Consider the following 21,710-nt stretch of genomic DNA (forward strand, 5'->3'; position numbering starts at 1 on the left):
CAAGATACGTATGCAATTTAAGTCTCTGCTTTATTTTACCTTAATAAGAGTCAGAAATAATATTGAAACCAAAGATATTTTAATTTTAAAAAAAGTTTGTGAACACAGTGTTTTTTTCAGAGCTGCCATGATGAAGAAGATAACAATGATGGTGAAGAGGAAGTGAAGAGCTTTGAAGTAAGATTAATACTGCGTACTTCAATCTTTTATTTTGTTCATTATTCCATAGTGTCTCATGTAGCAACATTTGTTGTTCATGCTTTTCAACATGTAAAATATAAAAATATTATTCTGATAACAGTAAAACAATATTTAAAAAATACTAAAAATCTGACCACATTAAATTTCTAAGTTAAAGTATTTTCCATTACTTTCATAACAATTGAGAAGCATTTTGATGAATAATTTACAGATCTTGTTTGAAACCTTTAAGACAAATACTTGACTATGGATTTTGTTCACTGAATATATTTAAGTAGTATCAGTCTGATGATCTGATGGTCATAGTGATTACTGCTAGGTATTAAAGTATATTATATCCAGCATGTAAAAGATTTTATAGGGTAAGACTAACTTAAAGGATAGTATTAAGAGACCTATGCTAGTGAACCAGTATTATGTGATTCTGGTTAGATATTTATGAAAAGTGCCGCTATGATTTGCATCATTTAAAAGTGTTAAATTAAGAGTTCCCTCCCGTATAGTTTATTACAGTATTTACCTGTTATTATAAAGATATACAGATAATCCTTGTCTTACAACCATTCAGTCAGCAATCATTTCAAGTTACAATAGCACTAAAAAAATGACTTATGGCCAGTCCTTGTACTTACAACCATTACAGCATCCCCACATTCACATGATCAAAATCCAGGCACTTGGCAACTGGCATACTGTATATTCACAATGGTTGCTGTGTCCTGAGATCATGTGATAACATTTGACGATCTTTCCAGTTGGCTTTTGACCAAGGGGAAGTTAATGGGGGAAGTGTGGTCCACTTACCAATTGCAATTGTTATTCACTTAACAACCATGGCAAAAAGAAGTCATAAAATCGGGCATGACTCACTTGACAATGGCTTGCTTAACAACAGAAATTCTGGTCTCAACTGTGGTAGCAAGTCAAGGATTATCTGTAAATAAAGACAGCCAAATCTGTAACCTCAATTTCTACATAATTGAATGTAAAATTATCTAAGTCCAACATACAAATGTGAATTCTGTCTACCCTCTTATTTTTCCCATTCCCCAGGTATCTCACCTTACATATACAATATGTGTTTCTCAAATAAATCAAGATAATAATACCCAGAGGAATGGCTTAAGTTTGCTTTGCCATTCATGTATTTTGTCCTCTTGGATATGTGCCACCTATCATAAGACCAGCCCCTCTATATTCTATATGAAGCAAAAAAAATTTTTTTATTTAACCACTTGGTGGAGTTATGAGCAAAGTAGCTGACACTGAAAAAAAAATCTGGGTTAAAAACTTCTATGTATTGTGATTATGAGCTTTGGGTTAGATGAAGAGATGTTATCATCTTAATGAATTCAGTTACTACCTTGTTGATAGGATCTAAGACCTTTTGAGATCACTCCTATAAATTTATACAGCAATCACTCACTATAATTCTGCATTTTTTGCCAGTAAGTGGAAACATTTAACACTTACTTGCTCTGTGATGAGTCAGTTGTCACAGTTTGTACGTAAGTACACTTATGGCACTTCGTTTCTGTTATTTATTATCCAATCCGTTATCAAATTAGCAGTGACAATTGACATAGACAAATCTGAAATTCAATTATAGGAGAATGTATCAATTGATATGGCACAGCTATCAGTGTTTCCAATGTATCTTCTAGATATTGAAGTATTGGGTTTTTTAAAGCAGAATTTGAACTGTTTCATTTCTAATGAATGTAGTGTAAAAAGTCTTTTTTAAACTACCAGTAACCAAATTATAAAATTGCTTATTTATACTAAATTTATTCTATTAATAACTTATTAAATTATAAAAGTTAAATGCTGCCCTACACTGAATTTCTTGTTCATGAATTATGAAAACACTTGTTCATAAAATACTTAATTTTGATGTATAAAGGAACACAGGGATCTCTATAGAACTCAAGTAATAACAATTTAAAACCTTAATTTTATTAATGGAAAAAGCTTAATTACGTACTCAGATGCTTCCCATTTTTTTTGCCAATCAGTAAGAATTTCTGTTTCTCTTCATAATGTTGAAAAGTATATTGGAGCAAGCAAAATATAAATTATGATAGATTAGAGATTGTTCTTATTATTTTAACGCACTGAGTTTTATAAGAAGGTTGATTATATGTGTCATTGCAATTATATATATTTGTTTGTAATAAGGAGAAAAGCTTTAATTTTGCTGTTCCCTTAGTGTACGTAAAAAATAACATAAAATATAAATCAAATTAAAATTTCCTGTATTCAGAACTCTTCTTTGTCGCTTTGGTATTCTCGTCCTTGCCCTTCATCTGTGTCTGCTACCACTAATCACTCTTGTCTGTGTAGGAAGTACATATTTTTTGTTGTTCGTTTTCACTTGCCACTATATTTCCATCTTGTAAATTATTATAAACCTTTGTTAAAGACATGTATATTTTCAAAGTATCCTTATTAGTAAAAAGTATTCATATAATTAGAATTTACTTGAGAGTTATCAAGTAAGACTTATGGAGCTCGTTCAGCTGAAAATTGTTGAAACTATTTTAAATATCAGATTCTTTTAAAAGCTAAAAGGATGAATAAAATATATCTTTAATGTGATGTGACTGTTAAATAAATCTATACTTGGGCACTCCTGGTTTCTATAAGAAATATATTGCAGGGAGGGAGAGAATGTATGAAACATTTGAATGTTAAATGAAGCCCTACAGGTTGAAACTTTTCTGGGGTTTGCATTAATTTTTAAGTTATCATGAAACATATGGGGAATCAAGCAAATGTTCTTCAAGAACTACAATTTGGACTGTGCATTTAGTTGATCAGCTATCGTCAAAGTACTTTGGACAGTTTTCTTATTGCTATTTCACTTCTTATCCTCACCTTTCCTTAAGGTCACAGGATCTCAACGCAGCAAGGTAAAATAATGTGTTGTGTGCTTATGTGGGGCTAATTTTGTGACTTGTAGTTTTATTAGACTCAACATCTTGGACAAGTTTTCTTAAGCAGCCTTGATACTTCAAAGTCTTTGCAGTTCCCAAAACAGAATATTTTCCAATTAAATGATCAGTTTTCCACCTGACTTCCCAATGCTGTAATTAGAATCTTAATTTTTATTTTTAGGCCAATCATAATAGACTATGATGGATGAAGCTTTTTTGTTTACACTCAATAAATGCTAGATGATTGATAAACTAATGTTAATATAATAGCAATAGCAATAGCAGTAGACTTATATACCGCTTCATAGGCCTTTCAGGCCTCTCTAAGCGGTTTACAGAGAGTCAGCATATTGCCCCCAACAATCTGGGTCCTCATTTTACCCACCTCGGAAGGATGGAAGGCTGAGTCAACCCTGAGCCGGTGAGATTTGAACCGCTGACCTGCTGATCTAGCAGTAGCCTGCAGTGCTGCATTTAACCACTGTGCCACCTTGGCTCTTGTAAGTACAGTGATTACAGTGAAAGTTGAACAGCAATTAAAGATATTTCTTATTTCCAATCTTCATGTCTATGGAGATTCTCAGTCATCCAGATCATAGTTGTCCCAAAGGTGCTTCCCCCCCCCCAAAAAAAACCAAAAAAACCCTGGACTTTCTTTTTCCTTGAAGATGTTTTGCTTCCAAGAAGCTTCTTCAGTTCTGACTGAATAGTGCAAATGAGTATAGAACCTTCTTGGAACTATGGACAAAGGAACCATGGTCCTTTGCACTATTCAAGTGATTGTGAGATCACAGATAAACCTCCAAGTGGCCCCAATTACTCTCAGAAAGAATGCTAACAACCACATGACTGCAAGGAATATAAAACTTTCCACCGTCCACCATTAGTCAGAACGGAAGAATCTTCTTGGATGAGAAGTGAAACGTTTTCAAGGAACAACAAAGTCCAGTTGCTTCTTGAAAAAGCACCTTTGAAATTCCCATCTTAATCCATGTAATTTCTTGTTACAATATTGTTTATTGTATATAATGTGTTCAAGAAAATAATTTGCCTACAGCCCAATAAAGTCTGATATATTTCTTATATATAATATGTCTTCATGCTAAATCATTACTGAACTTTTACAATACTGAAACTTAGAACATTCTGCAAATATCTGATTTTCCAGGTTTTTTATAGGTTATAGATATGGTAAATGCATGAAAAAGAAAATCTTAAGTTGCTCTGACTAATATTTCCTTAGTCACAGCAAAAGAGTGTTTGACAATAGAAACAAAGACATGAAAATTGCATAAATCTTTAATAAAAATGGTATAGGTACTTTGAGAACAAAATTGTAGCGATCCTACAATATGAAAGCAAGGTTTAAATGTGGGAATGAGTTTTTAATTTTGCTCTTTAAACTGTCTTTTCTTAGCTAGCTGCAAAAAAGCATTTAAATATTTAGGGTTTTTTTTCCAATTTATAAGAGCATTCCACTTATAACAACTAATGAAGGAATGAGCATTTTTTGTCAATGACTAAGAGATAACACTGGGGTGTTAAGATGAGAAATTATTGTAGGAATCTAGCAATTTGTGGCAAAGAAAACAAATCTTATTTTTCCTCATTGTAACTTGATTCTCATGATATTGTAGCAAATAGTTACACATAATATTGTGGATTGAAATTCTTGCCCAATTTAAAACAATCAGAAGTATACCTTATCTCTTTAAAAGATTCTATGGATGAAGGACATCATGAGAAATCACATTAGGCTTGAAAAGGCAGGTGTGTGGGTCTCCATTATAGTCCTGTGAACGTGGCTGAATTATTGTTTTGTAAAAGCCTGTTCTGGAATATTCAAGATTTTTCTCAAAATATTCAGTATGAAGTCATGCTTAGCTTTAGAGCAGGGGGTCTCCAATCTTGGCAACTTTAAGATTTGTGGACGTCAACTCCCAGAGTTCCTCAGCCAGCAAAGCTTTAGAGTATAATTCCAGTAAATTCTATAGCTATATAAACATGACTGAAATCAAGGTGTCTTTCTGCTAGGTTTCTGCTCATAGCATGCCGCATTGTCAGCAGCAGAGAAGAGAGATCTTGCAGAGCCATTAGAGGAATCTTATAGAGTTTTTGTTGTTTGTGAATTGCTGTGTTTTTGATCTTTCATCTAGATAAAAGATATTAGAAGCCAGGCCCGTGTCTGCTGTCATTCTTCAGCATTTCTCTTGTGGCTCATCTTTTCATTTCTTTCTCCAATGATGACACCACAAGTACAAAACCAAGACATTTAATTAAATTGGGCAGAAATTATTTATATTTTTGAGATTGCAGTGTTACATGCACCAGGAAGAAAGTTCTATGAAACATATATATATGTAGTATTACATTGCAAATGTTATAAACCATATCAAGAGCTATATATTATATGCAAATTAAGTTTCAAATGATAGATTTTTATGGTGTTAAATCAATGAAATATGTATATATTTGCATTAAAGTATTGCATCTAGTTTTCCAAAGTATTTTCTCCCTCCCAGCAGTTTTTGAATGTATATAGAAAAATTTCCAAAGGGCTTTGACATTTCTGTAAATGTTACAGTTTTATTTGGGGCTTGGTTATGTATTTCCTAATTTAAAAGATGAATTGGGTTTTTTGTAACACTCTGCAGGGATTCATTTTCTTCCCATTCTAGTAATACCATATGCATTTTAGTTTAGGTGAGGATTTGATATAGAGTCTACTTCCCAGACTCAAGATAGATATTTAAAAAAACTTAAATTTGATACAGTGGTTAAATGTACCAGACTAGGAACTGGGAGACTGTGAGTTCTAGTCCTGCCTGAGAGATAAAGCTATTTGGATCAGTTTGGGCCATTCTGTCTCAGCTGTAGCAATAAGGTAATGACAAAGCCACTTCCAAAAAATGTCGTTAAGAAAATTGCAGTAACTTGTCTACAGTCAAAGGCATGCATACATACAGACATAAATTATAAGAAGGGTTCTTTGTAGCTGGGATGCTAGAAAACCTCCGAAAGCCACAATGAATCACTACAGGGACAAAAAAAAGAGTATAAATTATGTTGAAGCACTTTTTTTTTTAAAAAAAAAAACATGAACAATTATCAGGCTCCAGTTTCGCTGGCAGAGGGCTATCAAAACAAACAAAAAAACAAAAAAGGAAAAAATGTTTCCCCTTTTGCATTTGATCATGCAAGAAGGGACAGGAAAGGAGAAAGGGAAAGAGGGAAGACAAAAATAAGGAAAGATAGGAAGAAAGCAAGGAAGGAAAACTAAGGAAAGAGGAAGGAAGAAAAGAAGAGGGAAGGAAAGAGAAGAAATGGGAGGAAGGAAGGAAGGAGATTATAATGAAAGTGAGTGAGGATCTCAGGAAAGTCCTTCCTTAGCTCTTGGCCACCACAGGTGCCCCCAACATGACTCCCCTGTCATGCCCCCTATGGCTATGCCCTCGGCCATACCCCACATCCCCCTACCGGCCCTCCGAGGTCAAACACAACCCTGATGCATCCCTCAATGAAATCAAGACCCCTGTTGTAGTTAGTCTCATCTGTTAGTTGATCACATAGATTGATTTTTCTCCAGTATTTCCAACCTGGTCCTTCAGGTTTTCCAATAATGCAGCTATTGGAACCTAATTGAAACCATTTATTTGTAGATGGTCAACTCTTCTCTTTCCTTCCACCCTTCCCAGCAGTATAGATATCTTCAGATAGCTACGTTTAAGCACAATGTGCCTGAAGTATAATAGCTTTAGTATGTTCATTTCTGTCTGACATGAGAACTCTGGATTGTTTTGTTTAATGGCCATTGGTTTGTTTTCTTGGCTGTCCATGTTATTCTCATGGTATTCAAAGTTCAAGAACATTAATACTTTTTCTGTTTTGCTTCTTCAAAGTACAACTTTCCCTCCATAGACTGTCATAGAGGGAGCCATTGCCTACATGAGTTTGATCTTTGTTATATCCTGACATCATAATATCACTTTCAAAGCCTCCATAACTGCTTTCCTAAGTGCAGATCTATAGTGTATTTCTTGACTGCTGGTTGATTTATTGTTGCTAATTAATCCTTATTTCTGTGCTCTCATTAGCAACAGAGTCATGAATTAGAATTAAAATTTTCTTTATTGCACTTTACTTCATCTTGACCATGTTTTTTCTGTTTCCTCAAACTCACTATCTGCTCTCCCTTATACTGCACAATGCCTCAAATTTCATTTCCCAAAGATGTTTGATGTATGTGAAAGCTTGCGCATAGCCAAGCTGTTTTAAGAACTTGTAGCTGTTATCTTTGAACTACAGAGCACACAAAGAAAAAAACATTAATAACAATTTCTCCCCAATGGTGTGTGAATCAGTCACAATTAAAATGACACTCAGGCTAAAATGAAAAAAAAAACCAGTTACTATAAAATCAATATGTATCATAATATATTTACAAATGGAAGCATAAAATTAACACGAATGCAAGTATGGCATCCTACATCTACACTATAAGCTGACATTCTGGTAAGGTTAGCCACCACATTTTTCTTTATATGTTCAAATGAGCCCCCTCCATAAGTTAACCTTAAACAGTATAAACTAATTATAAATTTTATTTTTTTAAAAATAAAGCTTGAATTCTTGAGATGAATAAAGAATATTATTATATAAACTGTGTCTACAGTAACAATTATTGACTAAAATCAGAATTAATTGAAGAACTAATCCAAAGCATTGTGGAGTTCTTACGTGTGTGTGTGTGTGTGTGTGTGACACACAGAGATAGATAGAGAGAGAGGGAGGGAGGGAGGGAGGGAGAGAGTGAGGGAGGGAGGGAGAGAGAGAGATGATAGAGGTTGCTTGATATATTCTTTCTGCTATGCCCTGCATTTTGTAGATTTTTGGCTTGTACTGAGTATTAAGGTATTTTTGGTTTATTTACTGATCCTCAGGACTCCTCAATCAAAACCACCCATTACAGTTTGTAGCCTGTTATGAGAAGCCAAGTGAAGGTGCAAAATAATCATTTCAGCCACATTATCCTGGCAATTTTTCTGACATCTAGCTTCATTTTTGTCTTAATCAACTGTTGCCTGAGATGGATGTTTCACCTGCCTAATGTCCATGCTGACCAAACATGACTCTCCACACCTTTGTGGAATAAGTAGCCATAATTGTTGAGTCATTATAAAACTACCCATTTATATATAATTTGTATATTATTTTACAGTTGAATTTTAATTATAAGAAATGTTTAAGTCTACTGATGTAAGACTTGCAGCAGAAGAAATACTGGAAAGTATATTTACATGCATATATCACCTGTGCTTGTTCTTTGTCACTATGTCTCTGTGTTTCCAGTCTGATTTTTTTCCTCTGTGTGTCTATGTACAGTATCTGTGTTGGTATGTGTTTGTGTATGTTTCTCATATTATAGACAGTTGGAGATTGTGTTCTGTAAGATGAAACATATAGATTCTTCTATTATTTATTTATTTGCCTTACATCTTATATTATCAGCAAAATTATTCAGGGTAGATCCAGACTAAATATGGAATTATCTTCCTGAGGGCCTCCCATTCATGTAAGGAGAGAGGTATTGTTTGCATATGGCTCCTTTTTCTTTTCATCTCCTCATGTTCTTCATAAACTATCCAAAGGATAGGCTTGCACAGGATTGCAGGGAAAAGTGCTAAGATCGCTACTCTCTTACTACATCCAGATAATTTGCTAGATCAGAGTTTTCCCTACAAAAGAAATAAGCACTGGCTTGGATTAGGATCAAAATAATGCCCTTTCCTCCCCTCCCCTCTCCTCCTCATTTCCCTGTCCCCCTTCCTTTGAATTAATCATAGCCCCCTGTATTTCTTCTTTAATGATTTATAGTGTCTTTATGGCAAACATTGTTGAAATGATGTAAAGCCTGTCATCATTACTGCTATTCTAGCACAACAATGGCTGAGTGATACTCCATAAGCTATAAATCACTAGAAGGGAAATGGCCTCTGTCTTGGATGCTTAATTCTTCCAATTTCATCATTTCTTCAATTCTGTTCACTAAAGCTAAAAAGAGAAAGATTTAAAGCTAAGGCTTTCAAAAAAACATCCCCATAGATAAGTGAAATGTTCGATTCAATGGAAAGTAAAAAATATTTTTGGGACTAAGAAGATAAAATGCATGAAGATCTTTTAATGCCATTGAAGTAACATTGCAACTTCATTGAAATGATGTTTCAGTTATGTTTTGTGTTTCTTTAAAAAATATTTTACAAGAAGACATTTAAGCAAGAAGACAAGATTTTTGAATAATCATGGCAGAAAATCAACATCAACATTTTGTTCCTATCTACTTTTTGTTTGTTTTTAAAACATGCAGTAATGCTCAGTCATAGATACCCTCAGTAGTAGTTTGATGAGAAAAATGCATAATACATTTTGCTCTGTTTAAAAAAACCATTTATGCTTCAGAATAACTTCCTGGATTAAAAATATGACTGATTTGGAACCTAGCCACCTATATATTTAACTTGGAATAAAAGCCTATTTAACTAATTAATTTAATTTAATATAAAATGTGAAAGTTATGCAATCTGACCTTTACATGTTCTGTAAATCTGCATTTTATTAAATAGGTCTAATGGAATATGCTTTAGTTATAAGGTTTCTTGTTTAGGAATCATGAGCTGGCTGTTTTAAGCAATTCCTATGTTATAATTTAATGCAGGGTGAGCTGAACTGCAACACGTAATCTGCCATTTCTGATCATGATGGCTGAGATTATGCGAGTTGCAATTCTGCACACCTGCTGGGCCACATATGCAGAGTTCCCTGAATATTCTTTAGATAATATGAATAGGTCAACCCCAGGTAGAATGCAGGCTTTTGAGAAAAAGAATATATAAGGACCATAAATTCTGTGTTGATTAAAGTCTACACTGAAAAAGTACTCTAAAGCCTATTTTGTCAAATGTATGGTAAAAGTGATGATTGATATTATACCATCATGTCAATTGTTTTCAATTTTAAATTGCCATAGAGCCCTCTGGTATGAAAAATTTCATAGAAAAGATGTTAGGAAAAGCCCTCAATTTAAATGGTTGGGGTTTTTATTCAGGAAAAAGAAATGGAAAAGCAAAAACTCCTGTACCAGCAAGCAAGACTCCATGATCGAGGGGCTGCTGAAATGGTCCTGCAGACAATTAGTGCCAGCAAAGGTAAGTCAACCGTATTTATTTTCTCCTAAGGACTTTTCTTCTGATTTTAACATTTCCCAGTGGAGAATTTCACTGCAGTATACATAAAACGGTTATGGGAAGACAGCACTGCAACAAAGTGAGAAAGAGACATGTTCTGTATCTACTCAGGCTGCTGAAATTTTTACTCAGCTGCTGCTCATAAGCATTTAATGAACACATTGCTAGAATTATTGAAATTCAGGCTAGCACTAGTTTGGCCCTAATTATTCAGTCCAGTGCTCCTTATCCACATATATGTGTGGTTGGACAGATTGAGCAGAAAATACTAAGTTGAAAAATATTTGTAAAATTGGTATCTGATGGATGAATACAGAGGATACTGAAAGAACGTGAAAGTTTAGAAAAACAAGCTATTTGTAATATACATATAGATATACCTATTTACACTCAAATGCACATATTTTGTCAACGTTGTATTGGTTTTCTAACAGAAAGAGTAGGCATATGTATATATATTGTGTATGTATGTGTATACCTGTATATATGCATGTATAAATAAATAAAATACACATTTGCTTTGCAGGTGAAATGGGACCAATGGTTGCAGCTACCCTCAAACTTGGGATTGCTATCTTGAATGGAGGAAATTCAACTGTTCAGCAGGTAACTTTTCTAACACTTAGAGTGAATTACTTCTTTTCATTGACAAGGATGTTTGTATCTACATAATGCATATTTTGTTGATTAGTTCATTAATGGTTGGCCTCTTTCTAAAGCCATATTAGCTTTTTAAAAGATTTCTTGTCTTCCTTTATGCTAAAATAGACACTGATCAGAAAATGTCCTGTTATGATGCTGTAACTCTGGAATACTATCTCCAGAAAATTCTACCTGGCACCATTTTTTGTCAGATACCTTTTTGCATTCACCTTGCAGCCTACGCTTCTCTTTTAAAAGCCTTAAGGCCTTAGTTTCAGTTTTTTTAATATATGTTGTTTGACTGAGATTATACTTTATTTTTTAAATTGAATTGTATGCTTCCATTGTTATTACAGTGCTAGTTATTGAATCAAGGATTATTAAATAACCGCAGGGCATCACTGTTATTGCTGCTGCTACCTCTAAAAGTGATACACCTGCCGACCTGTTGAGGTTGTTGATCACAAGACAATCAAAGTTCACCCACAAATACAAACGTGTAAGGGAAGAAGATTTTTAAACTGTTTGGACCAATTTGCATCAAACTTAAAAAAATCAGAGATGGGGGAAAGGCAATGCAAGAGCAACAGTAGTGAAGAAGGTAGCAAGAAGCAATTGCGGTATTAGCAAAACCGAAGCAGAATGGATGTAGAGAGAGATCTAGAGCCTCTTACATGCCTCCTTAAGAACTGGCAATATTACTGTCTAGAATTGTTTGGATTAAATTTTGGGGATGTTATGTCAAAAGCAAAAAAGAAACATTTTAAAATGAAATGAAATGATGTTTTATTCTAGAAAATGCTTGACTATCTCAAGGACAAAAAAGATGTAGGCTTCTTTCAGAGCCTTGCTGGTCTTATGCAGTCTTGCAGGTAAGAGAAAAAAAAATAGTACATTTTCAAACCTTTATATTATATACTATCATGAGCTACCCAGAGCAAGTAAGGAATGGAGAAGCATAGAAAGCTTTGTAATGAATAATTGAAGGAATGAATAAGCAAACAACTGAATAAATATTTCAATATAAACTTTGATTTTCCTCGGTAGGTTTGAATGCCTAGGGAAATCCTTCTATTAGTTTTAAAGTACAGCAAAAGAAAAGTGAACAAGTTACAGTACAGAGTTGAACAATGAGTAATATGCCCAATGACTTTCAAAATCACAGAATATCAATAGGGTTCAATGATTTTTTTAAAGATAGTCTTGTCTTATTTTCTAAGATGTAATATTATTACGGATGGAATTAGTATTGGAATACAGATGCTAAAATATTGGCCTAGGGGAAGTTCCCAAATGCAGTGTAAGTTTTTTTTTCTTTTCAGATTCTCAGAAACACTTCTCTTTTATGTATATTTAATAATAAAGTATTCATTACATTAATGTCTTGCAGCACACTCACTTCTTTAATGTTTTTATGATAAGGAACTCAAAGGTTGAGATGCAAAGGTAGAGATTTCACACTAAAGTTTCTCTAAATGTATTTATTTGTTTATTTTAAAAAATTAGATGACTTCCAAACTTTAAAAAATATGACTTACAAAAACAACAGTCAACAATTTAAAAAACCATCAATCAACAATACATTCAATAATAGATGTATATTCTCATTGTTGGGTGAAAATATTTTTTATAATTATGTCTAGCTAGTTTATTGCTATGATGTTGAGGTAGACTATTATATTTTGCTCTCAGCAGCATATCACATTGGTGGTTATAACTGTACAACTGAAGCTGCCCTTTTATGTGTTTACCTGTGGAAGGTTGGTTCAGTGGCTCAGCGGCTGAGACTCTGGGTTTGTTGGCTGGAAAGTCAGCAGTCCAGGTTTGACACCTGAGCACCATGCAACAGGGGGAGCTCCAATATTCACCAAGCACCTGCCAACCGAGCAGTTCAAAAGTATGCAAATGCAAGTAGATAAATAGGTACTACTGTGATGGGAAGGTAATGGTGCTCAGTGATGACATGCTGGCCAAATGTCGTGCTGGTAGAAATGTCTTCGGACAATGCTGGCTCTATGGCCTTGAAATGGAGATGAGCACTGCCCCTATAGTCTGCAACAATTAGCGGAGTAAAATCCACAGGGACTCCTTTTAAAGACGGTGGAGTATCAGCATTACTTTCACACACACACACACCACTTATATATACTAAAAAATGTCTGGGCAATTTGCTTACTGAAGCCTACAAAGGTGCCAGTGTGTGTTGTGAAGGTAGGAAAGGCTACCTTGTTTACCGATTTGTTTATGAGAATTAATTCTATATAAAAAATGTCAGAAAAAGACCATTTCTAAAAAAGGTTTTGTTTACTTTAAACATGACCTATGGAGATTTGAATTTTAAATATTTTATTAAAGGTTAAGTTCCTGTCTTTAAGAAAACAAAAATTATGTGACTCATCTTTGCTGAGCCAAATAGGTATTTGTGCCATACAGTGAAATGCATTCATACTTTACTGGTATTAACCCAGTTACATAAAGTGTAAATGCACAGAAATACCTTGCTTACATCTTGCAGCAAAATTGAATGTTTGTGGTTAAAACTACAGTGTATGTTTCATTATAGTGTTCTTGACCTAAATGCTTTCGAACGACAGAATAAAGCAGAAGGCCTTGGAATGGTAACAGAAGAAGGATCAGGTACAGTTTTCCTTATCAAAAAGTTTTGTTGCCTGGACCCTTTAAAGTCACTAAATCAAAATAATTATAACTTGAGTTTGTCTTTATTTGTGACTAGACAACCATGACCTGCTGGGTCATTATTTCAGAGACATTTCCTTACCAGATTACTTAGTATCCTCTAATGTAATGGAAAAGTTCTTAAAATTTCAGGGTTTTATTCAGAGACTTATCTGCTTTGGAAGTAGCTCACATTGAACTGTACAGCACAGTCAAACATCAGGAGTTGATCTCAGGAAATATTTTAGGACAGTTTTGTATTATGTCATAAAATGTTTTATGATATTTTTATGTTATAGTTCCCAAATTTGGACACATTCTGTATATCGGCCCAATTTAGTTATCTTGGTTGAAAGGATTTAGCCCTATAATGCCGCATTTTGCCCAGTTAAACATTACAGACATGAACATTTAGTATTATATCGACTAGACAACCCATTACCTGTTGATCATCATTTCCTTATCTAAACAAACAGAATGACCAAGGATAAAAAATAGTGGTCAGATTTCTGACTTCCTGCTGGCTTGACAGCGGCTAACCACTCTACAGTAGCCAGTGGTGGGACTGGAATATCCAGTTTCCAGGATATAGCCCAGGACGACTAGGGTGGGACCAGCCTATTGAATCTTTGGGTGGCAGCATAAGAGCATCGAAGTGAGCCCAAATATGCCAAATTTCAGTCCCATGGCAGACATGGGTCCTGGATTTTGTATTCATTCTGTAAATTGCCCATTTGAGGTAACTTGGTTCAAAAATTGTTGCCCTATAATCAGTGGTGGGATGCAGGCGGTACTTCCCATTACTGGCATACCAGAGCACCAGGTACCGTTTCGGTACGGTGCTCCGGAGGGCCCACCCGCCCGCGTGAGCTCCTTACCATGTTTTAAAGCTTTTGGCGCTTCCGCGCACACATATGACACATACAGCACCTGCACAATGCTCCGCCGAGCAGCTGGAGTGTTGTGGAAGCTTGTGGAAGCGTCATTTGCAGCTACAATGCATGTGTGCACAGCATGCATGTGCGTGCATGCCGTGCACATCCATGTGGGTAAAATTTGGGCCATTCCACCGGTACGGTTGGAACGGAATCTGGAACCCACCACTGCCTGTGATGCATTGTTTCACTCAGTTAAAGTTTACAAATACCAAATTTTAGGAGTGTATTAAATTATAATAGATTATAGGCCAGCTGTCAACAGAACCCGGTCCATGATAAAAAATAACAGGCAGAATAAAAACTTAAAAGGAGTTTTCAAAAAAATCAACATTCATAAGGATCTGTGACAACTTGTTAGCCTTCCACATGACATAAAAGGAGTTGGCCACTTCTCCAGGCACATTGGCCAAAATAAAATGAGTTTTCTGTACACCAGATTAACCTGGATAGTTTAACAACAGAAGGTTATTAAGTTTGAGCACCTTGAAGTGTAAAACGAGCAGCACAGTAAGCCAAAGAAAATTTCATATCTCCCAACTGGCAGGAAGATAATCTCTCTTGGACTGAAGTATCTCTCTTCTACTAGCATAGGTGGTACAATATTAAATCTTGCTATTGTGTGACACATATGAGACAATGATTGTATATAAATTGTCTTCCTCCCAGGTAATCTCCTCAGTAGGCAGGAAAGCCACAACCGATTACATTGGTAGCTGAAGTTTGAATCCTATACATTGTTTTATTGTATTTGTTAAGGTCACCCCACTCCAAAAAGACTCCGAATGCTATACAATAATCCTAAATCTATAAAGTATGACCTGTTTATCATTTTACAGTGATAAGAAAATATCTGTCTGAGATTATTTTAATCAATGGAACACTTGTGACATGTATATTCTATTCTGTAATAAAATTACGTATCAAAGAAAGATGAATTCTTCGTGAAATTATTTTGCTTGAAAGTGATTTAAATGCTGTTTGTGAACTTTACTTAAAAGTGAGAGAACTGGTGGCATTCCAGGTGTTGCAGGACAGCAAATATTGGAGTTCCTTAGCCATGCTTCATGGGCTAATAGAAATAGGTTCAGCAACATCTGAAGAACCAACAATTCTTTATTCCTGATTTTTTTTAAAAAAAGTATCAGAACTTTTGATTTTGAACCAGTTCACCTTTTCTAGCTTTTGATCAGCTTTTCCACTGTTATTATTTTGTTGTATAAATCTGTTATTTCCATCTAGAATCATTTGTGTATTTTCTCTGTGACTAGTTGTTTGTTTGTTTGTTTATTAAATTTATTTGCCGCCCATCTCGTATGAAAGCAACTCTGGGCGGCTTATAACATTAAAATCTCTGTCCCTTATATTCATTCTCAATGGAATTTCTTCTATTATATACTTTAGCAAATCCTTTCACGTTTATTCTTCAAAATAAGGGAAAAACCAAACGATTTACTATTCTGTTAGGCAAGTTAATATATTTTAACAATTTCACTGCAATCATTTCCAACTTCTTTTGATTAGCTTGGTGTTTAGATCAAGTTAAAAGGAGATAAACATTTAAAGGTTTTTAAAGCATTAAGTTATTGATTCTGTGCATTCTTGTCCTTAATTTTACTCCAGTATTTATTTTAGCATTTTTATTTTTATTTTTTACTCATCTGACTGGAAGCGAGCTCATATGAGTAAATTTTGGTAGTCCAGTTTGTTTCATTTTATTGATTATCAAAAACTTGATAATCAATCAAATGAATGGTTTTCAAGAATGGAAATATATTTTTTCTTTGCACATATTTTTCTATAACTGTTCATAGTAAGGTTTTCATTAAAGAAGTTCATTTTCTTTTGGAACCTGGGCATATGTTATAAAAGAATACAACATACATCTCTTTCTCTTTTTCTTTTCTCTCTGTTGAATTATGATTCTGATATCAAAATATTTTAATTCTCTCTACATTTTTATGTATTTACTTAAATTGGACTTTTGATTTGATTCATGGAGAATTAAGTTATCAGAAGCAATGCTAAATATATATTTTTTAACTCTGAAACAAGTTCTCACTTTTTTCTTTTTCCCCCATTTTCTTTTCTTTGAAATCAATGTCCTGTCTTCCCCTACCTCAGTCATCACTCATGAGCGTGGTAATTATTACACATCAATTGACTTTCTTTTTTCCTGTTGTAAGCTTCGTGTCAGCACTGTACAGCTCCTGAACACCATGCAGCATGCAGTTCGTTTTTATTTTTAGAATGTCAAAGTAGGATTATTACTATTACTATTATTATTATCATGGTTGTATTCTCCGAAGTTCCATTTGTATGCCAACTTTCCCCACATCTTTGTTTTTTCCTCCCTTTCTCAGGATATGCACAGTATCTGGCACACTAGATGTAAGAGCAGCAAGCTTTTTGATTTTCTTCTTTTTTTTTCTGCTTCATTTGGTGGTGTTATTTTCATGGTGGGCCAAGTATTTGTGATGGTTGGTTGTAAATAAAATGTGTGCATATGACATTAAAATCCGCCATGTGCTGTGGTCTTCCTGTAGCATTTCTGTCGTGTATTTAATGTGGCTTTATGGCTGCATTAGTTTGTGCAAACATAGGAAATCAGTGGAGGATCCAGACTTGACTTTGATGGTGGGGAGGGAGAGGGGATGTTTTGTGATTAAAAAGTTATGTTTTCATTGTAAACATTAACAGAATTAATGCATGATAGCCGGTTGTAATTGTGTTGATGAAACTCCTTTTCAACATTTCTTGGTGTTTGTGTGAATCTGTTCTAGAAGGGAAACTTCAATATATACCTCAATCATCCCTTGTTCTTATTAAAAAAAAAACTACATTTAGGTAAAACAAGTTTCAGTAGCAAAGCTAAGCCCGAACCAGAACTAAGCCCTAACACTGTGTAAATGAAGATTAAAACTTTGAGATATCACTGATTTCAGTTAGAAAGTTCATTATAATGCTACATTTGACTGATTGAAAAAAAATGTGTTATGTTTAAAGTGTTATTTAAACTTCAAAATTCTTCAGTCAACTGTCTATAAAATAAATAGCCTATGAAATTAAAAATGCTTAATTCTCAGTGAACAAATCATTAATTTTCAGCTATTTTTCAACTATCAATGATAATATTATAAATTGTGAATTATTGTAAGATACAAAGAATGACATTATTTAAAAAGCGTAACTAGAGAGCACAATTTGCTGCATGGTTAAAGCATCATAAAAGGAACTGGAAGACTGAATTCTGCTCTCACTTTAAACTTGAAGCCAGCTGGATGACATTAGGCCAGTGATTCTCTCTCAGCCCTAGGAAGGTAGCAATGGCAAGTACCTTCTGAAATCCTGCCAAGAAAACTGCAGGGACTAGTTAGGAAGTTGCTGTGAGTCAACACTGACTTGAAAGGGTGTGACTGTGTATGTGCACACACATACACAATATTTTTAACTGAGAAGTACAATTTTAAAACACATGATGATTTTTGTAGGAATAGTTTTCGTCATTGATTTAAATGCTTCAACATTGGAAATAGAATATGGGATGCAAATACAGAAATAGTGCTTATAATACAGTATTATCACATATTGGTTGATAATTATGGTAGTACTTCCTAAACCATTTCCCTCATTATCCAAAACCATTATCAGAAAGTCCTTTTTTGCCCAATGTAGGTAAAGCTATTTGTACCAAATTTGGGATAATTTATCCAGATTTGGAAAGCATTGATTAATAGTAATAATGAGCTCCAAGGCAAACAAGTAAGGGATACGAAGATCAGTTTAATCCATTCGACTGCTTCCTCCCCTCAAATAGGATCCTTACTTTCAACTGTTCCATGATTCTTGAAGGGGGACAGAGAGAGAGAGAGGGAGAGAGAAAGAAGAAAAATGTTTACTTTTGCCCTGATTATTATTTCTAGTATTAATAATTGACATTTTTGTAAACCACCCTGGTAGGATCTAAAAGGTGTGTGATCAGTAATAATAATAATTGCTGCCAGATAAACCATTGATTATTGCAAAATGCACAAACCTTTTCTTAAAATGGAAACTACGAAGATTCCAGACATACCATTTTAGAGAGATATTTAAAACACCAAAGCAATGGAATAGACCATATCTTACTGGTTTTTGGAAGGGGTTATACCGTGTCTATTTAAAACTGGATTTTTTCCCCTTGTAGGTGATAAAATAAGTATTTCAGACAATCTTAAATATAGGCCTTTTAACTGATTCAAGATTTATTATTGGTTGTGCCCTTTTTTATTGTTCATTGTACCAACAGTCTCTTTATTCTGATCCTCACTCATTGTGACCAAGCTTCATGTTCTTAATGCTGGACCCCCCACTGGTAAAATATTGACAGTTCTTTACCAGATATGTATCTGATTTGTTTTTGTGATGTATTCAATGTTGCGGTTTTTTATGTGTTACGTTTTACTTGTTATGATTATTAATGGAAAAAGGTTCAAAACCAAAGGTATAAATTGATTTACATTAATTTCTTACATTTTCATTTCCTCCTTACAATTTAAATAATGTTTCCATAGATCATGATAAGCTTGAAAGTGCATTTTTTCCTCTCCTTTCAGTTTAAAAGTTATCTTTCTGATGTTTTCTTTCCTTGTTTTACATAATCTGGATTATACTGAATTTTGTCACAAAGATTCCCTGAAGCCTCCGGAGGCCAAAAAACGACTGAAAACGCAAACCGGAAGTTCGGGAATGGACTTCCTGTTTGAGTGTTGGGCTGTTTTTTGCCCTCTGGAGGCATCAGGGAAGCCACCTGAAGCCTCCAGGGGGGGAGCTGTTTTTGTTGTCCCCAGGATCCTAGAAAGCCTCTAGAGCCTGGGAAGGGCAAAAAACGGGTTCATCGCACACCAAAAGCGGGGGGAGTGTGGGGGTTGCATGCACATGCATGTGTGTGTGTGTTTTGCGCTTAGAGTTATGGGTATGGGCATCCCTATGCAGACCCCCCCTGTGCGCTCCCCGCTTTTGGCACATGATGGCAAAAAGGTTAGCCATCACTACTCTAGGGCATTTCTGGAATTTCATAAATTACTTGATTGGCATTTAGGCAACATGGTAAACACCTTCTCTTTTTTGTTCACAAAAGATTTTCTCTCCCCTCATATATAATATGAAATATGTATATGATTACCAGTTTTTCATTATTTATAATTGCAAGTAAGTAGGTGCTTTAAACAAATGTAAGAAACAACTTGGAAAAAATTATCAGCAGTATAGAAGAGAATGGTTAGGATGGAATGGCTTTTGGTATATGTATTAAATCCAAATGTTCTATATCCAGAATCTGCGCAACAAAAGAAATGGACAGAAATATTTCCAGGGAAATCCTTTTGCCTTCGGAAGGAGAGATAATTCATAAACTGCCATTTAAGCACTTTCAAGAACTGCAACACCTACCACAACACTCATCATTTTTTTTCTACCATACATTACTTCTTGAAAAATATATTCCCATCTCAAATGGTCCATGACAGGAACAAAACATCTGTATGTGTAATAATGCCATTGAATAGTAGCATGGGCACAGGCAATATTTTAACTAAACTGTATTGTGTTAAAAGTTTTTACTGTACTCACTTTTACTGTATGTTCAGACTTTTTCTGAATATATAGCCATTACCATTGCACATCACACAATACACAAGAGGATTTTTGTTTACATAGGCCAACCTATTTATCTATTTAGTAAATTTATAGGCTCACCCATCTTGTTTACATGACTCTGGACAGATTACAATGAAGAATAAAAAAAACCTCTCCTTTTTATGACACTGTAATCCCTTAATTTGGGGTAAAGTCAGGGTGACTGGATGGAGCTGAGCATTTATTGGTCAGATGTCCTTCGTGATGCTATGCAGAGTTCGCAGCAGATATTTTTTCTTTGCACCTTAGAAGAGAAGCATCTGCTGCTATCTAGGATTGAACTCTCAAAGCTTCCAAGTGGAAGGTGAGCGTCTTCATTACTAGGCCACCATGCCACTGAAATAAAGAGATGCTATTTTCTAAATAGAATAGAATAGAATTCTTTATTGGCCAAGTGTGATTGGACACACAAGGAATTTGTCTTTGGTGCATATGCTCTCAGTGTAAATAAAGAAAAATAAAATAGAATGCATTCATCAAGAATCATAAGAAACAACACTTAGTGATAGTCATTGGTTACTAATAAGCAATCAAATTGTACCAGGAAACAAAACAATATAAATTGTAAAGATACAAGCAACATGGTTATAGTCATAAGTGGGAAGAGAGAAGTACTAGGAAGGATGAGAAGAATAATAGTAATACAGTCTTATTAGTAAATATAGTAAATAATTCAACAGTGTTGTGGAAATTAGTTGTTTAGCAGAGTGATGGCATTCGGGGAAAAACTCCTTGTTGTTTTTAATTCTGGTTGCTTTTTGTTGTTTTATTCTTTAATTAGAGAAGACTAATTAAAGAATAAAATGACAAAAATATTTTCTTTTCATTTTGAGACAAAATGAGTTGAGAAGACTCACAGATGCTCAATCAAGCCATGGCATATCCTAGTCTTGCTATCAGGACTCCAAGCTCAATGACAAAGCTCGGTTTTCAAAGCCTAGCATTGTTGGGGCAAGTCTGATTCCTGGGAGACTGATGTTCCAGAGGTCGGGTGCCACAGCAAAAAAGGCTGCACGCCTCTTCTGAAGATCTAATAGGACGGGTAGACACCATGGGGGAGATACTGTATGGTCCTTACATAACCCAGCCCCAAGGCATGAAGGCCTTTAACAGTCTTCTCTGCACCTTGAAGTGGGCAGAGAAACATTGAAGCTTGTTGTGAACAACCGGTACCTGTAATTGCTTGGGCTGCCATATTTTATACCAGCTGAAGTTTCTGAATACTCTTCAAGGGCAGCTTCGTGTAGAATTGGTTGCAGTAACCCATTCAGGAGATAACTAAGGCATGAGTGACTATGAGCACTTTATCCTTTTTGAAATAGTGAAATGGGCATTATTTAGAAATCAGTATTCAGTTACATTCTTATTTTTCATGAATAAAAACAATATTAGAGATATATCAC

General features: G+C 34.7%; 1 protein-coding gene across 1 annotated transcript in view; it reads left to right on the plus strand.

Annotated features, from left to right (window-relative positions):
- Window positions 1-21,710, plus strand: part of RYR2 (ryanodine receptor 2) — a 202,481-nt gene that overhangs the window by 154,064 nt on the left and 26,707 nt on the right. Inside the window, exons 79-84 of the mRNA XM_032216038.1 lie at window positions 121-177; window positions 3,090-3,113; window positions 10,240-10,339; window positions 10,905-10,984; window positions 11,816-11,892; window positions 13,584-13,657. Coding sequence (XP_032071929.1) covers window positions 121-177; window positions 3,090-3,113; window positions 10,240-10,339; window positions 10,905-10,984; window positions 11,816-11,892; window positions 13,584-13,657 — 412 coding nt within the window. The remainder of the gene's footprint in view (window positions 1-120; window positions 178-3,089; window positions 3,114-10,239; window positions 10,340-10,904; window positions 10,985-11,815; window positions 11,893-13,583; window positions 13,658-21,710) is intronic.

This window comes from Thamnophis elegans, chromosome 4, assembly GCF_009769535.1.
Source record: "Thamnophis elegans isolate rThaEle1 chromosome 4, rThaEle1.pri, whole genome shotgun sequence".
In the NCBI taxonomy this organism is placed as follows: Eukaryota; Metazoa; Chordata; class Lepidosauria; order Squamata; family Colubridae; genus Thamnophis; species Thamnophis elegans.